At 55.8% G+C, this 14,121-nt stretch overlaps 5 protein-coding genes across 5 annotated transcripts; 4 read left to right on the top strand and 1 right to left on the bottom strand.

Moving 5' to 3' along the window:
- Nucleotides 1-259: 259 nt before the first annotated feature.
- On the top strand, nt 260-2,314 carry L226DRAFT_538387 (laminarinase). The gene is made up of 10 exons (XM_067681484.1): nt 260-725; nt 784-948; nt 1,003-1,035; nt 1,093-1,139; nt 1,195-1,263; nt 1,336-1,369; nt 1,421-1,649; nt 1,712-1,799; nt 1,856-1,912; nt 1,972-2,314. The coding sequence occupies exons 1-10, from the start codon at nt 577-579 to the stop codon at nt 2,043-2,045; spliced, it is 945 nt and encodes a 314-aa protein (XP_067531583.1). The 5' UTR covers nt 260-576; the 3' UTR covers nt 2,046-2,314.
- A 218-nt stretch (nt 2,315-2,532) lies between these two features.
- On the top strand, nt 2,533-5,741 carry L226DRAFT_513675 (uncharacterized protein; the record flags this gene model as incomplete). The annotated part of the gene is made up of 8 exons (XM_067678379.1): nt 2,533-2,896; nt 2,952-3,026; nt 3,084-3,296; nt 3,357-3,515; nt 3,567-3,688; nt 3,742-3,823; nt 3,874-4,312; nt 4,364-5,741. The coding sequence occupies exons 1-8, from the start codon at nt 2,596-2,598 to the stop codon at nt 5,739-5,741; spliced, it is 2,769 nt and encodes a 922-aa protein (XP_067531582.1). The 5' UTR covers nt 2,533-2,595.
- A 141-nt stretch (nt 5,742-5,882) lies between these two features.
- On the top strand, nt 5,883-6,797 carry L226DRAFT_212663 (uncharacterized protein). The gene is made up of 2 exons (XM_067672925.1): nt 5,883-6,299; nt 6,358-6,797. Exons 1-2 carry the CDS (start codon nt 6,023-6,025, stop codon nt 6,591-6,593), a joined length of 513 nt encoding a protein of 170 aa, XP_067531581.1. The 5' UTR covers nt 5,883-6,022; the 3' UTR covers nt 6,594-6,797.
- L226DRAFT_538386 (uncharacterized protein) lies at nt 6,782-8,530 on the bottom strand (the record flags this gene model as incomplete). Its single annotated transcript, XM_067681483.1, has 3 exons — nt 6,782-6,955; nt 7,010-8,426; nt 8,487-8,530. 3 exons carry the CDS (start codon nt 8,528-8,530, stop codon nt 6,782-6,784), a joined length of 1,635 nt encoding a protein of 544 aa, XP_067531580.1.
- A 2,228-nt stretch (nt 8,531-10,758) lies between these two features.
- L226DRAFT_538383 (manganese peroxidase isozyme precursor) lies at nt 10,759-12,901 on the top strand. The gene is made up of 12 exons (XM_067681482.1): nt 10,759-11,140; nt 11,194-11,237; nt 11,289-11,325; nt 11,388-11,396; nt 11,452-11,510; nt 11,565-11,620; nt 11,674-11,752; nt 11,812-12,052; nt 12,114-12,312; nt 12,375-12,550; nt 12,618-12,682; nt 12,743-12,901. Exons 1-12 carry the CDS (start codon nt 11,033-11,035, stop codon nt 12,753-12,755), a joined length of 1,086 nt encoding a protein of 361 aa, XP_067531579.1. The 5' UTR covers nt 10,759-11,032; the 3' UTR covers nt 12,756-12,901.
- The last annotated feature ends 1,220 nt before the right edge of the window (nt 12,902-14,121 follow it).

Here is a 14,121-nt window from a genome sequence, read left to right as displayed (position 1 = left end):
TTGGTGTGCTTGAGCAGCGGCCCAACATGCTCTCGTACTGTATCTGCCTTCCCTACGTGGTGGTTGGCATACGGTTCTGAGCTCTCTCGGACATGGACGGTAGTCAAGCACGGTCTCGTGTTCTCGACGGTAGCTGTGATCTGGATGTCATGTTGCGCCGGGAACGATCCAGTGGTCGTGCTGCATGTGCTACGTGGGTCATGGCGAGCGATGGTTTCTCTATTGATCTCTTTTATCCTATTGATCGCCCTTCCTATAGCCCTGCTAGTCCTCTGATTCGTCCGGGTTTAGGTCGCTCCGAACCAACGAAAGAGCTGTCATCCTTGTGATTCGTACTTCGCCTGCGTGGACGACCTTCTGAGAGCAACCTGGGGCTGGGTACGGCACCGAATGAAACCCAACGGCAGCTATGTGCTCACCCCCACGATCGAAAGCGAACTTCGTGTCAAACGGTCCTGAGCTGACGCCTTGAGCTCTATAAGAGCATCCTCGTCGGCTTCACAACGCTTCAGTCCTCCCTTCTCGCCTACCTGAGCAACCTGAGGTGGACCGACTCCTGCCCTTTCTTCAAGAACCATGTTCGCCGCACGCGCATTCCTCACTCTCGCCTGTATCGTCGCGCCAGCTCTCGGCGCGACCTACGGGCTTGTCGACAACTTCGTCGGCAGCAGCTTCCTCTCCGGCTTCCAGCACCAGGCTATCGCCGACCCGACCCACGGCAGAGTGTTCGTCCTCTCTCCCTTCTCTGTACCCTAGACTGACTCACGTTGTGGGGCGCTGCAGGAACTACGTCGATCAAGGCACTGCGCTCGCGCAGAACCTCACCTACGCGTCGGGCGACACCTTCATCATCCGTGCGGACCACACGACCGTCCTCAGTCCCAGTGGTCCCGGACGCAACTCTGTGCGGCTGATGAGCAACAAGCAGTACACGCGCCACGTTGCTGTGTAGGTCTTTCCTTCGTTGAGGTACGGTCGACACTTGCTCATGCGAAATCTCAGGTTCAACATCCGGCATATGCCCCAAGGCTGCTCGTAAGTCCAACCCCTGCCCTACCGTCACTCACATGAGCTGGATCGCTCAACGGACAGTACCTGGCCCGCTGTCTGGGAGGTCGGTGACAACTGGCCCAATGGCGGTATGTACGGCGGATACTCGTGGATACGGCAGCAGCTCACGAACTTCTGCACTAGGCGAGATCGATATTCTCGAGGGCGTGAATGACGTCAGCCCGAACCAGGCGACCCTTCACACCGGTGCTGGTAAGTGAATCAAGTTCATCTCCGTCGGGCACATGGTCTGGTGCTCATCCAAGGCGTACTCTTATTTCACAGGATGCACCATGCCGGCATCTCGTGCCCAGACCGGGTACGTCTCCTCTTCATGCCGCACGGTTGGAGACTCATTTGTATTGATCAGGCACATCACCGGGAATGACTGCAACGTGTATACGACCAACAACGCCGGGTGCGGTGTCCAGGCTCCCACCCCTCCGAGCTACGGCCCTGCTTTCAACAACGCGGGAGGCGGATGGTACGCCGTCGAGCGCACGGACACGTTTATCAAGGTCTGGTTCTTCAACCGCGAGGTGCCAGGTACCCCGAGCGACGTGGCGAACGGTGCCGGCTCTGTGAACACTGACAACTGGGTGAGCATGTCCCCCAGACGAGTGGGATGAGCTTTGGCACTGATCCTGTGACTTACTCCCAGGGCGAGCCGTTCGCGTACTTCCCGAACACGTCGTGCGACTTCCCGAGCCACTTCGCGCCTATGAACATCGTCATCAACCTCACGCTCTGTAAGCTGCCACACCCTTCGTCTGTCTGCTTAACCCGACTGATGGCGTTCCCACAGGCGGCGACTGGGCAGGTGCCGTTTACGGCGCCGATGGCTGCCCAGGCGACTGTGTCTGTACGTGTCTTAGCTACTGTGCATGCATAGTCAACCTCCTGACGCATCTGTACTATTAGCCTACGTCAACAACAACCCGTCCGCGTTCAACAACGCGTACTTCGATTTCGCCTGGGTCAAGGTGTATCAGTAAATCTGTCAACGCCCGGTGTCTGGAACTCAGAACTTCGATATGGGAGGAAGAAAAAAGGGATTGCGTGTATTATATATCGCTTCATCTAGACTTACTTCGGGCATAACCAGAGATTGATGATGTGGAGAAACTCAAGCCTGGGAATCTTGTGGCGATAGGATGAAGATAGCAGACTAAATAAAGGTGTTGGCAAGTCTAGATGTAGGAGAGCAGCGAGAGTGTCAACTCGTTAAAGATGTTCGGAAGCCTGTTCGTCGCGAGTGCGGACGCAAGTCGAAGAGAGCGTAGACGTGAGTTCGTCTGACCGAAAAGTTCCACACTCGAACAATTACTCTCTCCTGCTGTTGTGCGAGTGACGAGACACAGTGGAAGGAGAAGAAACTGTGTCTTGCTCCCTGGCGTCAGCGTGGCGTGAGGGAAACCAAGCGATAGACGCCTGACGCGAAGACTCCCTCTGTCCTCGACCATCATGTCCTCAGACGACCCCCGTGGCAAGACCCTCTTGAAACGAGCGTGTTACGACGCGGAGGAGAGTGAGTCGCCGAAGAAGATGCTCTCCTCTGAGCCGCCCGGTCAGGTCCCCTCTAAAGACTCCGAGTCCTTGTTTCGACCACCGAAGTTATCAAATGAAAACATCGATGACCACCTTCACTTCTTGATACAGAACTACTCCCAGCTCAGCGATGATGCTTATGATCCTGCCTCTATATTAAGCATGCTATTGAAGCGGATCGACAGGCTCAGTCCTGGCATTTGTGTCCATGCAGACCATGCCGGTCGCCTGCTCAACGGTTGGGAGAAGTTGCGCAAAGCCTTCGAACGGCGGGACTTCAGGGCCGTTCTGTATACAGGTAATTACGACGTTCAGCAAGTTATGTTTGCTCACAGGACATCATTCAACTCCAGGGGCACTATACGCACCGGAGAAAACTAGCAGCCGCCCCGACAACTTCTCCACACTGAGCAAAAAGGATCAAGCAGGTTTGGGACTGCAGTTTCGTACCTCGTACCTGCACACACTCATTCTGCCGATTCTAGCTGCTGTCGCTGCTTGGACACTTCCATACCAAGGATCCGCCGATGCGCTCGAGACAGCCATGGTCGAGTACATGAGGAAGGACGCGCAGGATGGGCGGCGATATGCTCGCTATGCTCCCTTTATGCAGTCTTCGGGTACAGGGAAATCTCGAATGAACGATGAGCTTGCCAAGAAGATACTCTACCTACCGATCAATATTGGCAAAACAGACTGTGCGTCAGTGCTTCGGTGAACAGCGACGCAAGTGCGATACTGAACCTTTAGACCACTAGGCTTTCCGCCAGCGGATACAGAGGTTCGCGGATTGTTGATGCGCGTGAAGGCAGATAGGGTCGGCGACTGGGAAAAGCAGGTTCAGCTCTTCCTGTGCGCCTTATTCGAGACGGCGCGGGCACACGTCGATGAGATCGCGGGTGTGCTCCCACCCGAGGGTATGTTATGGCCGAGTTCTTCGCGCGTCGGTGCTCACTGAACACAACCAGCGATGAATCCCTCGGGCCTTGCCAATGCATTTCGCGAGAGGATGAACGCTGATATGCAGTTCGGTCAACATGGAAAATACCGGCGAGAGTTTTATCAAGCTGTGTGCAAGAAAGCGGACGACGTGAGCACTCTCGCTGTCGCACACTCGTGCTTGAAAGTAGCTGACTTATGTAGCTCAATTCTTGCCCATTCCGTGTCCCCATCGGGCAAGGAGACAGTCCTGTCTATACCGTAAAGCTTCAACGAGACTCACCTGGTTAGTTGCCGGTCTTCACCCACCCCTCGTCTGCTGAGGAGATAATTTAGATGACAGTGAACCACAGGAGACCGACATCATGACCGCTGCGGAAGCCCTGGCTGACCGTGTCTCTCTTCAGTATCCTCAGTTCGGCGCGTATCCCGACAAACCGCTTGTCGTTTTGTGCTTCGATGAGGCGCACATGCTCACTGAACACCGTGACGCCATGACCACGGTGACGCTCTTCGAAGTTATACGGCGTGCGCTCCACATCATCAGGAGACTGCCGTTCTTCACTCTCTTCGTCTCAACTGTGGCCAACGTGGAACATTTTCCTCCGACTCCGCCGCTCCACAGCTCGAGTCGCCTCAGACGACACTTGCCTCCGTTTGAGCCTATTGTATGGACACCCCTCGACGTCTTAGCGCAGCGGATGAGCAGGGACTCGAGCTTCACACTAGCTCAGGTCGCGTCCACGTATCACATGGCGCATCTTGGCCGTCCGTTGTAGGTCAACCATCCTCAGATCAATGCTACATCTGACGACACTGTACCCAGGTTTCCGGCCATGTACGATTCCGCCAACGATGGAGAGTTCCGGAAGGACATCGTCGCATTTGCTGGTAAGAAGCTGTTGGACTCCAAATGGGCCACTCCCGACGGGTTGTCCGAGGACCAGTCACTGGTATGTCTCGCCGTCCGGATCCCGCTCGAGTTCGACCGGACTGTCGTCGCCGACTCTGAGATCGAGCTCAAGCTCGTGTCTCGTCATATGCGCCTACTGCTGTATGCCGGAACAGGGTTCTCGCCCATCATCACGGGGTCTTCGTCCGAGCCGTTGCTCGCAGAAGCTGCGTATAGAGCGATGGTCCGGCTCAGGTGGCGGGAGGGTGAGTTCCGGGGACAGTCTGCTGCGAGGCATGGCCCTCAGACGCTGGACCCTTACGGCGCCCTCTTCTACCACTTCAGTCACTCCTTTCTCGACCACGGCTCGAAAGGAGAGATCATAGGGGCTGTGATGGTTTTGGACGCGCGCGATCGTGCGACTACGTTCCCGCTGGAGAAGGACGAGTGTCCTCCTGGATACTCCAAGGACTTCAACCCCGACCAAGAGAAGTCCTTGCATTACGATGGTGCCTTTTGTCGGCGAATTATCACTGTCATGCAGTTTCTGGAGGCCCTTCTCGGAACGGCGAACGTCCAGTCATGTGCAGACAGTCCTCCCTGCGCCCTCCACGCTACGGAGCACGCCGATATGTCGCTGCGGATTGCGTTCGAATATGCATTCATTTACTTCAACCACTTTGTCAAATCAAAGAGCCTGGAAGTGGTCAACCAGGAGTACCTCCGCTTGGCCATCTCGCGTGGTGCGGCGATTGTCTGTGCGGCTAACCATGGTAGCATCGACCTCATCATCCCCATCCTCTTCGGCACCGTCCTGGAGAAAGAGAAGGTGTCAGCGATCATGATCCAGGTGAAGAATAGCAGGCACTACACGACAACGGTGGCGCATTCCCTCTTCACGAGTATGAACCCGTACGAGTGCGGCTTGTTCGACAAGAACGTCCAAGAGCCACCTCCGGTCCTGCGCTTGGTCTTCGCGCTTGCGTCGTCCAGATCGGCCGTGGTCGCACCACTACCGACGGCGCAGCGGTCGGAGAAGCTGGAGCGGTTCACGGCATACGATATCTGGTGTGCGGGCGCGACTCATGAGACGTTCTCCGTAATCCAGCAGGAGGAGGAGAAACACGTCGCGAAGATGTTGCAACTTATCAGGGGTCCACGTGAAGTATGCGTGCTGGAGAACGGAGAGGTACACCGTGCCGTGCGGCAGATGCAGCCGATGATCTCGACGCACGCGGACCATTTCTCTCTGTGGGCCGATCTCTCGGATAACATGCAGGGACCGTATCCACTCGCGAATGGATACGAGTAGGACTCTCTGAGGGGCCATCGTCCTCGCATATTCGTTTTCATAGCTATGTATGATTCATGTGCTAGCTAAGTTGCTATAGAATTTAACTACATTGTCGTCGTGTTCGTTCGGCATGAGAGGGTCTTAGGCAATCAAACTCGCGTCGTTAGTCAAGGGAATTGAGTCCACCATGATACGGCCTACGTCTCCTTTGAAGATAAGTGTCATATTTGAAGTCCGATTAACTTCAGGTAAGTCCCAATCATAACGGCTCATCCAGTGATCTCGATCAAGCTCCGAACATGTCCAGACACTCTACTCCGAACTCACCACGGCGCGCATCTCGCCGACTCCCGTACGTTCATACGCGGATGGTAGGGGTACCTTCCCTCTGTCCTGACCAGTGTCCAAGTACTCATCACGAGCTCAGTGCCAAGTCCTCCGCCCCGACTCCCTTCTCCCCGACAAGGACACGACGGCCTCGGCGGCTTCATCGCTTTACCCAGCTTCGTCTTTACATCGCTCATCTCCAGTTCCCCGCGAACGGCTGGAACGTCTATACTGCTCCTACGGTGCGCGGTACGTTATGGCGACGGACCAAGGTGGCCCGCCGATCGTTGACAACCCGGAGACGAAGATGTTGGTCGTGGACCAAACCGAGTTCCCGGACGACGCGTTCGTGTGCTCCGCAGCACAGTGCTCCCCGGTAGCGAAGGCGAGCGCCCTCCGACGTACGTGGAATGCATGGGCATACTTGAGAGAGGAGAGAAGGACCGGAGGGTGAGAGGCTGGTCGTGCGCAATGGGACGATGGGCGACCTTGGGACGAGCTGGAACTGGGAGGCGTCGTTCCCGGACATGCGCGACCGCTTGAAGCGACGGACGGAGACGTTGGGAGGAGCGATTGGTTTCACAGGTGGAAAGTCGGAAGGCACAGGGCAGAAGAGCATACTGGAGGGATGATGGTTGATCAAGGCCCGAGACGGATGCGAGCGGACATTGGTTCGCGACATGGCGAGCAGGGCGAGAAGAGTCATGCAGACGAGAATGAGGGGCACTTGATCACTTTACGACGAACGGCAAATCGTACGCAGGTTTCTCCTCGTCAGAAAGCTCCCAGTAGTCCTCCTCGCCATCGACGAACCAATTCGCCCGCGGTTCGAAACGCCACATCTTTCGACCACCGTTCCGGAACTCGTAGTCCTCCACAAGCGTCTCGAGCTCCAAGCACGCCTCCTCGAAAATGTCCCCGACGTCTTCGGAGCCTGCGAACGCCCCTTCCTAGGTAACCTGGACAGTGAGTCGGCGCACCGGGCAGCCCAATTCCGACCTCGCGCGCAGCATGTCCGCAATAGCCTCCGCGTGTCGCTCCGGAAGCCCGATCACGTCCATTTGCAGATCGAGGAACTCCAGGTGAGGACATACTGCAGAGCCCACCGGGCTTCCCATGTCCGATTCCTCCGAGAGCGTATCGCACAGGCGCGTCGTAAGTGCGAACTTGTCTTCGGGAAAGTACTCGTCGTAGGAGATGATCTTGATCTGAAGCTCGACGAGACGCGACATGCACTGCAGAAGATGAGGAAAGACGTCGTGCAGAGAGGTCTCCAGGTTGTCGTAGTAGAGCATGAAGGATGTGATGTTCTCGAGCGCGAGCGATGTTGTTGGGAGGCGGACGAGCCACTGGTCCCAGCCGTCCGTCACGCGGTCGTTGTTGACCACCGCTCCAATCCAAACTCCGGACGTCGCACCCTCCGCAACCATGTGGAGCTGGACACCAGAGGCAGCGAGTTCGAGCCTTGTCGCTTGCTTGAGGGGACTGAGAGTCGGCAATGAAAGCAGTGGATCATCGATGTACTCTAGCACTCGCATCCCCTGCAGACGAACCATCGTCTTTTCGCCCAGATCAACGTGTTTGAGGAGCGAGAACGCGGGAATGACGAGCGAGTCGACAAATGATAAAGATTGTAGATGAACGAGAGCCACAGGCTCGCTCGAGTATTGGGATGAAGTTGGCAGGGAACTAGCTAAATTTCCGATTTGTAAGAATCTGAGGAGTGGGGTGCGGGAAAGGATTTCAAGGATTGCGCGGGATTGGTTGAAGACCGTTATATCCGTGAAAGATAGAGATAGATGTGTCATGCGGGTGAAGTGATTCCGGGGCACCCAGGAGGACACAGGCTGGAGAGCCAAGGCGCGCAGGAAGGAGACCTCTTGATTCAGAATGACGGGGTCGTGTCCTCCCTCCGGCCGGTGCACGTATGCATAATCACATATGGTCAAGCACTCCAACATGGGGGCCAGAACGTTCAGCACCTGGGGCATCGATATACTTGTAGAGTAGATCGCGAGATCCAATCGTTGCAGCCGTGAGGCATATGCTTTCAGAACGGAGACGACGCCATCGGCTCTTGTGGCTGGTTCTCGCACGAAGAAGGAGAGAGGGAGAGAGCGTGACCGCTCCAAGAACGCTGCCTTTCGTCCACGATGATTACCAGATATCCGCGTCCAGAGAGAAGCAGTGTCCAACGCGATGTTTCTCCAGTGTTTGCAAACGTGAGTGATGGTCACGAGAGTGCGAATCGCCTCCTCCTCTTCAAACCGGTCGATACACCACGCAGCTCTCTGGGGGGTTTCAACCGTCGCTTCTCCAAATACCAGAAGGAGAAGTTCTTGCGGAAAGTCGTTGAACGCGCAAACACGACTTTTCCTGAGCAATCCACCCAGAAAGCTGAGTGCAAAACGTCACCGAGATATGGTTGGCACTCACGCAAGGGGGGCACGATTGTCACGAACGAGGGGTACGGGATTCATCTCCAGGTCAGTGTGCTGGGATTCCTTGTCGAAGTGTAACCGAAGGTGCGTGGCACGTAAAGCTAGCAGATCGCGGGGTCACTATGTACGCGCGCCGCGGATCCTAGTATCACAGTCTGAGAAGGCCAGCAGGAGAAGGAGGTAAGCGGCGAGAGGACTGACCTCGGTCAGGTATGCGGCAGCCGAGATTTACTGTCTGGGAGCTTACTGCCTTTATTTACTCACTCGCTTACAACAATAGTTAAAGAACCCGTTTCTCACGACTACAATTCACTTCAGGGCAGGTCGCAACCCGTCAACTCGAAACCATCCTCGAGACAGTTTCCCTTCTCCGACTGCAGGTGCTTGTCCTATCTTTGCTTGCCAATTGATATGTTGCTTGCCGCACCGATGAAGCTTCTTGTCGGCGCAACCGCCATTCATTCGAGATCCCGAGTGTCATTGAGAATGTGCGCACTGGAGGGAAGATATTAGGTGTTTTATTTGCCTCTGGACGATAGCGTCATTACTGATTTATATGCGAGTCCTTGTGGTCTTCTCTTTCTTCTCGGACTCGGGCCGCACTTCAGATTTCCCCAATCTACGCTTGACACGGAGGGTATCCCTGGAGACTACCATCTATCAGGGTGATCGTGGTGTTGACGTCTCTCGACAGCGTGTCTGCTCACTACTCAGCAGCCTACGCACCCACAAGTTCGCTAGCTGCGATACTGCCCGGGCGTATAGGTCACCGGTGGGTCGTGTACTCCCCTCTCACCGAGGTATGTATGGTCAGTCATGAATCGTTCATACGCGCCCAATTTCGAAGTCTCTGACAGCTCTATGATAGACAGATCGACGTGCAGGGTCAAGAAATGCCACTCATCAGGTCATCTATCCAGCCTAGATCGTCGAGGGTGCGTGATTTCTGTCGTTGGAGACACTTGCGCAATAGAGATGAAGTGATTGGTTGTATCAAGCAGACACCACGGACCCATTTCACGTACAAATTCGAGCGGCAGAGGCCGGCTCACACTCAGCCACGAGGATCCCGGGAGACCATGCTGTCATAGTCCCACAGACGTACTGACAAATCCATCCACAACGGTATATACATCTGCGAGCAAATCTGTGCTGACTTGGCAGCCCTGACAAGTGCGAGCAAGACGCGTACTTATATCCGCGCCTAGACATATGTACTTGCATCAAGCCTTGGCGGCGCCGCTCAGACGAGGGATGTGGATCCCGGAAAGGATTACCTGCGTCGAAGATGAATTAACAACGCATGCTCGCCATGGGTTAGTCGGCTCGGTTTCGTTCCCATGCCGAGAATGTCATTTCGGGTCCACTTTCCCATCCGCGACCAAGCCCAGGTCTCCGGTTCCGTGATCTCTATGCTTGCATGACCACTTCCATCGAGTTTTGCACTCTCCATGAACTCTCCGCATCATACAGATATGCAGCTCACTTTTCCTACCTGCAGGCACTCGCATGTCGACACTAATGTATGGATTGTCCTCGTTTCCCCTCTGGTGGGAGCCATCGAAATTCGCTGTCGAGGCTCAGGCACAAGTTGATGAGGATCCACGTCCTGATTCAGAGCCGTTGTACTGAGTTCTATTCCAAGGTATCGTTCCCGTGGTTCTCAGGCTTGCGCGAATTGTTATCGTCTAACCTTCTGCATCCCACAGACCAACGGTCATCGGCCAATTTGCGCACAAGTAATCTCTTGGCAGCGTATTCTCCTACGATAGCTGGCAACATGGACTGCGGAGCGCAACTAGAACCGCAATAGGGGTCGTCCGTCGTTAACCAAGAGCAACGTGCGCGCAGCAGCTTGGTCGTCCGGCGGACGGGTATAAAGTAGCTCTCCTGTACACAGTTGTCTGCTCCCGGTACTGCTCTTCTGCTCCACCCCAAAGATTGCGGCTCATTCCCTCCTTAGGTTGACCCGTTCCGGATTCCCATACACGTCCCCACCCGAATAAACGTCAGCCAATCTCGTCGTGCGACCGCCCTCCCAAGTTGTCTCTCCTCCCATCTGGACACTCATGTTCCGATCGGTCGACTCGGACGCCATATCCATACACGGCCCCGAGAGCCCCCTACCGTATCCGGGGCTCTGGATGCGCGCACACGCCCCGCGCGCTCCCGAACGCGCCAGCATGGTTTTATGTGCGCATTTTCCTTTGCGCTGACTCTCCCTGCGACGATTTCGCGCTCTCCGTTCCCTCGTCGCCCTCGGTACGCGGGTCCCAAATATCCCGAAATTCATTCGCGGGCCCGTGCGTGGTCGTCGCCATTGTGTGCGGTTCCACGGACTCGTGTCCGGTGCTTACGACACACGAGAACATCGCAAACTGCAAGATGGCCAGACGGGAAAGGAAATGGGAAATAGCAGTCGCAGCGGGATATAAAAGCTAAGAGAGTGCTGCAGAGGGTCGGCAGTACTCGACCTCGAGTATCCTAGCAGTCGCACTTCGCCCCGCCTTTCGGAGTCTCTAGCTCTTCCAACCGCTAGCCATGTTCGCCAAGGCCATTCTCGCTCTCGCCGCGCTTGCGGTCACCGTCAAGGCTGTCCCCACCCCCGAGGCTGTTTGCAGCCAAGGCCGCCGTGCTAGCAGCGCTGCTGTAAGTGTCTCTGATTTCGCTCGCACGTCTTTCTGAACTGACGATCCATTCAGTGCTGTGTCTGGTTCGATGTCCTCGATGACATCCAGGAGAACTTGTAAGATGCCCCGCCCTCCACAGAGGCCGGCAGACACTCACCGCTCCACAGGTTCGACGGTGGCGAGTGCGGCGAGGAGGTGCACGAGGTACGTAGGCCTCTTATTGATGTTTGTGTTGAACCGCCGCTTACCCTACTTCGTCTCTACAGTCCCTCCGTGTAAGCAGCTCTCACCATCCACCTGGATCGCAGCTCGTACTGATCCCTGTCATAGCTGACTTTCCATGACGCCATCGGCTTCTCGCCCAAGCTCTTCCGCGAGGGCAAGTTCGGGTACGTGGTACATATTTTCTGAACGTTCTACCTCCGCTGACCTGGATCGCACAGCGGTGGAGGTGCCGATGGCTCCATCATGGCCTTCTCCGAGATCGAGACCAACTTCCGTGCGTACATTGTCAGTGTTCACCCTGAACGCCGCATGCTCACTTGCGTCCAGACGCCAACAACGGTGTCGACGAGATCGTCGAGACTCAGCGCCCCTTCGCCATCGCGCACGGAGTCTCCTTCGGCGACTTGTCAGTGTCACTCTCCATCCGCCTCCCGTACCCGCGCTCATATAGTTTCCCCTCTGCAGCATCCAGTTCGCCGGTGCCGTCGGCGTGTCGAACTGCGCTGGTGGCCCGCGCCTCCAGTTCCTTGCTGGCCGCTCCAACCACTCGCAGCCGTCGCCCGACCTGCTCGTCCCTGAGCCCTCTGACCCGAACGACACCATCTTTGCGCGTATGGGCGATGCCGGCTTCTCGCCGAACGAGGTCGTCGACCTCCTCATATCCCACACCGTTGCTGCCCAGGACCACGTCGACTCCACCATCCCCGTAAGCCCTATATTAGCTCCTTTGCCTATGGCTCTGTTTCTGAGACCCGTATTTCACCCAGGGTACTCCGTTCGACTCGACCCCGAGCTCGTTCGATAGCCAGTTCTTCGTCGAGACCCTCCTCAAGGGCACCCTCTTCCCTGGTAACGGCTCCAACGTCGGCGAGGTCCAGTCTCCTCTCGGTGGCGAGTTCCGTCTCTTCTCGGACGCCAACATTGCCCGCGACGCCCGCACGGCCTGCGAGTGGCAGTCGTTCATCAGTACGTCTCCCTCATCTCACGACTCCCCTCCGATGAGGCTGACTCGGGACTCGTCCACACAGCCGACCACGCGAGCATGGTGTCCAAGTTCGAGAAGGTGATGGCCAAGCTCGCGACCCTCGGCCAGAACCCGCGCGCCCTCACCGACTGCTCTGAGGTCATCCCCGTCCCGAACTCGAGCAAGCTCCCGCCGCCGACTCTTCCAGCTGGCAAGTCGCTCAAGGATGTCGAGGGTGCTGTGCGTGATCTCGCGGTTTGGCATATGGGTTTCGAGTCGAATACTGACGAATTCATTCTCGCGATAGTGCCGTGCCACTCCCTTCCCTGCCATCAGCGCCGCCCCCGGCCCCGCGACGACTGTCGCTCCCGTGTACGTCTTCATCTTCGAGAGCACAGCAATTGGGTAGCTGATATGAAGTGTTTTTCGCAGCCCTCCCTCTTAAGCAAGCGGATGCCGCTCCAAGAGCATAGATTGAAGGTTGCTTGACCTTCCAACTCGCCCCTTCGTATTCTATACGCTATTCTATCACGGGTTGTATGTATGTATGTGTATCAAAATGGGGTTTTCAATGACCGTCGTGAGCTTCCGAGAAAACTCTCTTCGTGACCGTCGGCCACCGTGTGCGTTCCAAGTACGCTTGCAACTGGTCATACATAGGATATGCCCTGATGCAAGTCCACAGTCCTGGGGTGTCGAGGGCGATGGTACGCCCTCTCCTGCGTATGTAAGTTATGGTAGTGATCCCGCTCGTCGCACGTAGCAAGGAGAAGTCAGGGGACTTCTGATCAAAGCGGAAGATATTCTTGTTGTGTCAGCATGGAATGTGAGTCGCTAGAGTGGATATGATGGAGAAGAGTTCCGATGGAAGGCATTGGATCGCGCGAAACCGGTCAGCTACTGGTGCAGGTCGGCGAGGGGATGAGTACCGCTGGTGCGAATCTGAAGTACAGTATGTATTTCAGTTATTATACCCAATGCCCAAACATATTCACGCAGAGAGTCGAGGCTGAAATCAAGTCAGTATGAGTCGCTCAGAGGCCAACTGCTGTACCTCATGGATGCGGCTATCTTTTTCATAGTTGATCCTGGCGTGGCACAACGTCTCTTCAAGCGTCATCAAGATCGGGTCCAGAAGAAGTCGCTAGATGAGGTCCAGTAGTGAGATCTGAGAGCTTGAGTGTCGGGAAGAGGTGGATGAGATAGATGCCCGAGAAAGAAAGCGAGGGTTTTGATTGAAGCGCCGAACTGCAAGATAAGTTTGTAGTAATTATGTCCAGTAAGTACTCTAATGCTTACTCTACACAAGGTGCATCTATCAACTCGCAAGCCATTCTTCTGATGAGTCCCCACCATACGGTCCGAGATATTCTGGTGTTGCACTATCGTACAAGTGCCAGTACTGCTCCGCGCCGTCGATCATCCATCGCTTGGCAGGTTCCTGCAGACTGGGCACTTGTATTGCGTCTCGCAATTCTAGCTCCATTGTTAGTCCAGCGAACCACTGTCGGATGCGTTCGACCTCCCGAGTCGAGAACAGGCTGCGATCATGCGGATGCAGGACGAGTTTGGGTAGAGGAACATCCGCACGGTGTGGAGCATGTCAGATACGCTGTAGAGGATGGGGTCCTCCTCCATGTAATCGGGGTTCGGCCACTGAAGGTAGATGGTAAGAAGCGAGAGTGCGGGGAAGTTTGAGGTGCGACAGTTCATATTCCTGCCTAGGTCCCTGATGAAGATACACAGTGTCGTAAGGCTGTTCATCCCCGAAAGAGTCCCAAAAGACGTCTGGGTAGTAGACCTCAATTTCA

This window comes from Lentinus tigrinus (assembly GCF_003813185.1).
Source record: "Lentinus tigrinus ALCF2SS1-7 unplaced genomic scaffold L226scaffold_32, whole genome shotgun sequence".
Lineage (NCBI taxonomy): Eukaryota > Fungi > Basidiomycota > Agaricomycetes > Polyporales > Polyporaceae > Lentinus > Lentinus tigrinus.
The sequence above is the reverse complement of the archived record's forward strand: the minus strand, read 5'-3'. Positions and strand labels throughout refer to the sequence as shown.

Excerpts from the sequence above, each read along its gene's own strand:
- L226DRAFT_538387 (XM_067681484.1), top strand. The coding sequence starts at position 577 with ATGTTCGCCGCACGCGCATTCCTCACTCTCGCCTGTATCGTCGCGCCA. Across the intron at positions 1,650-1,711 it reads CTGTGAACACTGACAACTGG|GGCGAGCCGTTCGCGTACTT; the intron begins GTGAGCATGTCC and ends ACTTACTCCCAG. Across the intron at positions 1,800-1,855 it reads CGTCATCAACCTCACGCTCT|GCGGCGACTGGGCAGGTGCC; the intron begins GTAAGCTGCCAC and ends GCGTTCCCACAG.
- L226DRAFT_212663 (XM_067672925.1), top strand. The coding sequence starts at position 6,023 with ATGTCCAGACACTCTACTCCGAACTCACCACGGCGCGCATCTCGCCGA. Across the intron at positions 6,300-6,357 it reads TACTGCTCCTACGGTGCGCG|ATGTTGGTCGTGGACCAAAC; the intron begins GTACGTTATGGC and ends CCGGAGACGAAG.
- L226DRAFT_538383 (XM_067681482.1), top strand. The coding sequence starts at position 11,033 with ATGTTCGCCAAGGCCATTCTCGCTCTCGCCGCGCTTGCGGTCACCGTC. Across the intron at positions 11,621-11,673 it reads CGAGATCGAGACCAACTTCC|ACGCCAACAACGGTGTCGAC; the intron begins GTGCGTACATTG and ends ACTTGCGTCCAG. Across the intron at positions 12,551-12,617 it reads TCAAGGATGTCGAGGGTGCT|TGCCGTGCCACTCCCTTCCC; the intron begins GTGCGTGATCTC and ends TTCTCGCGATAG.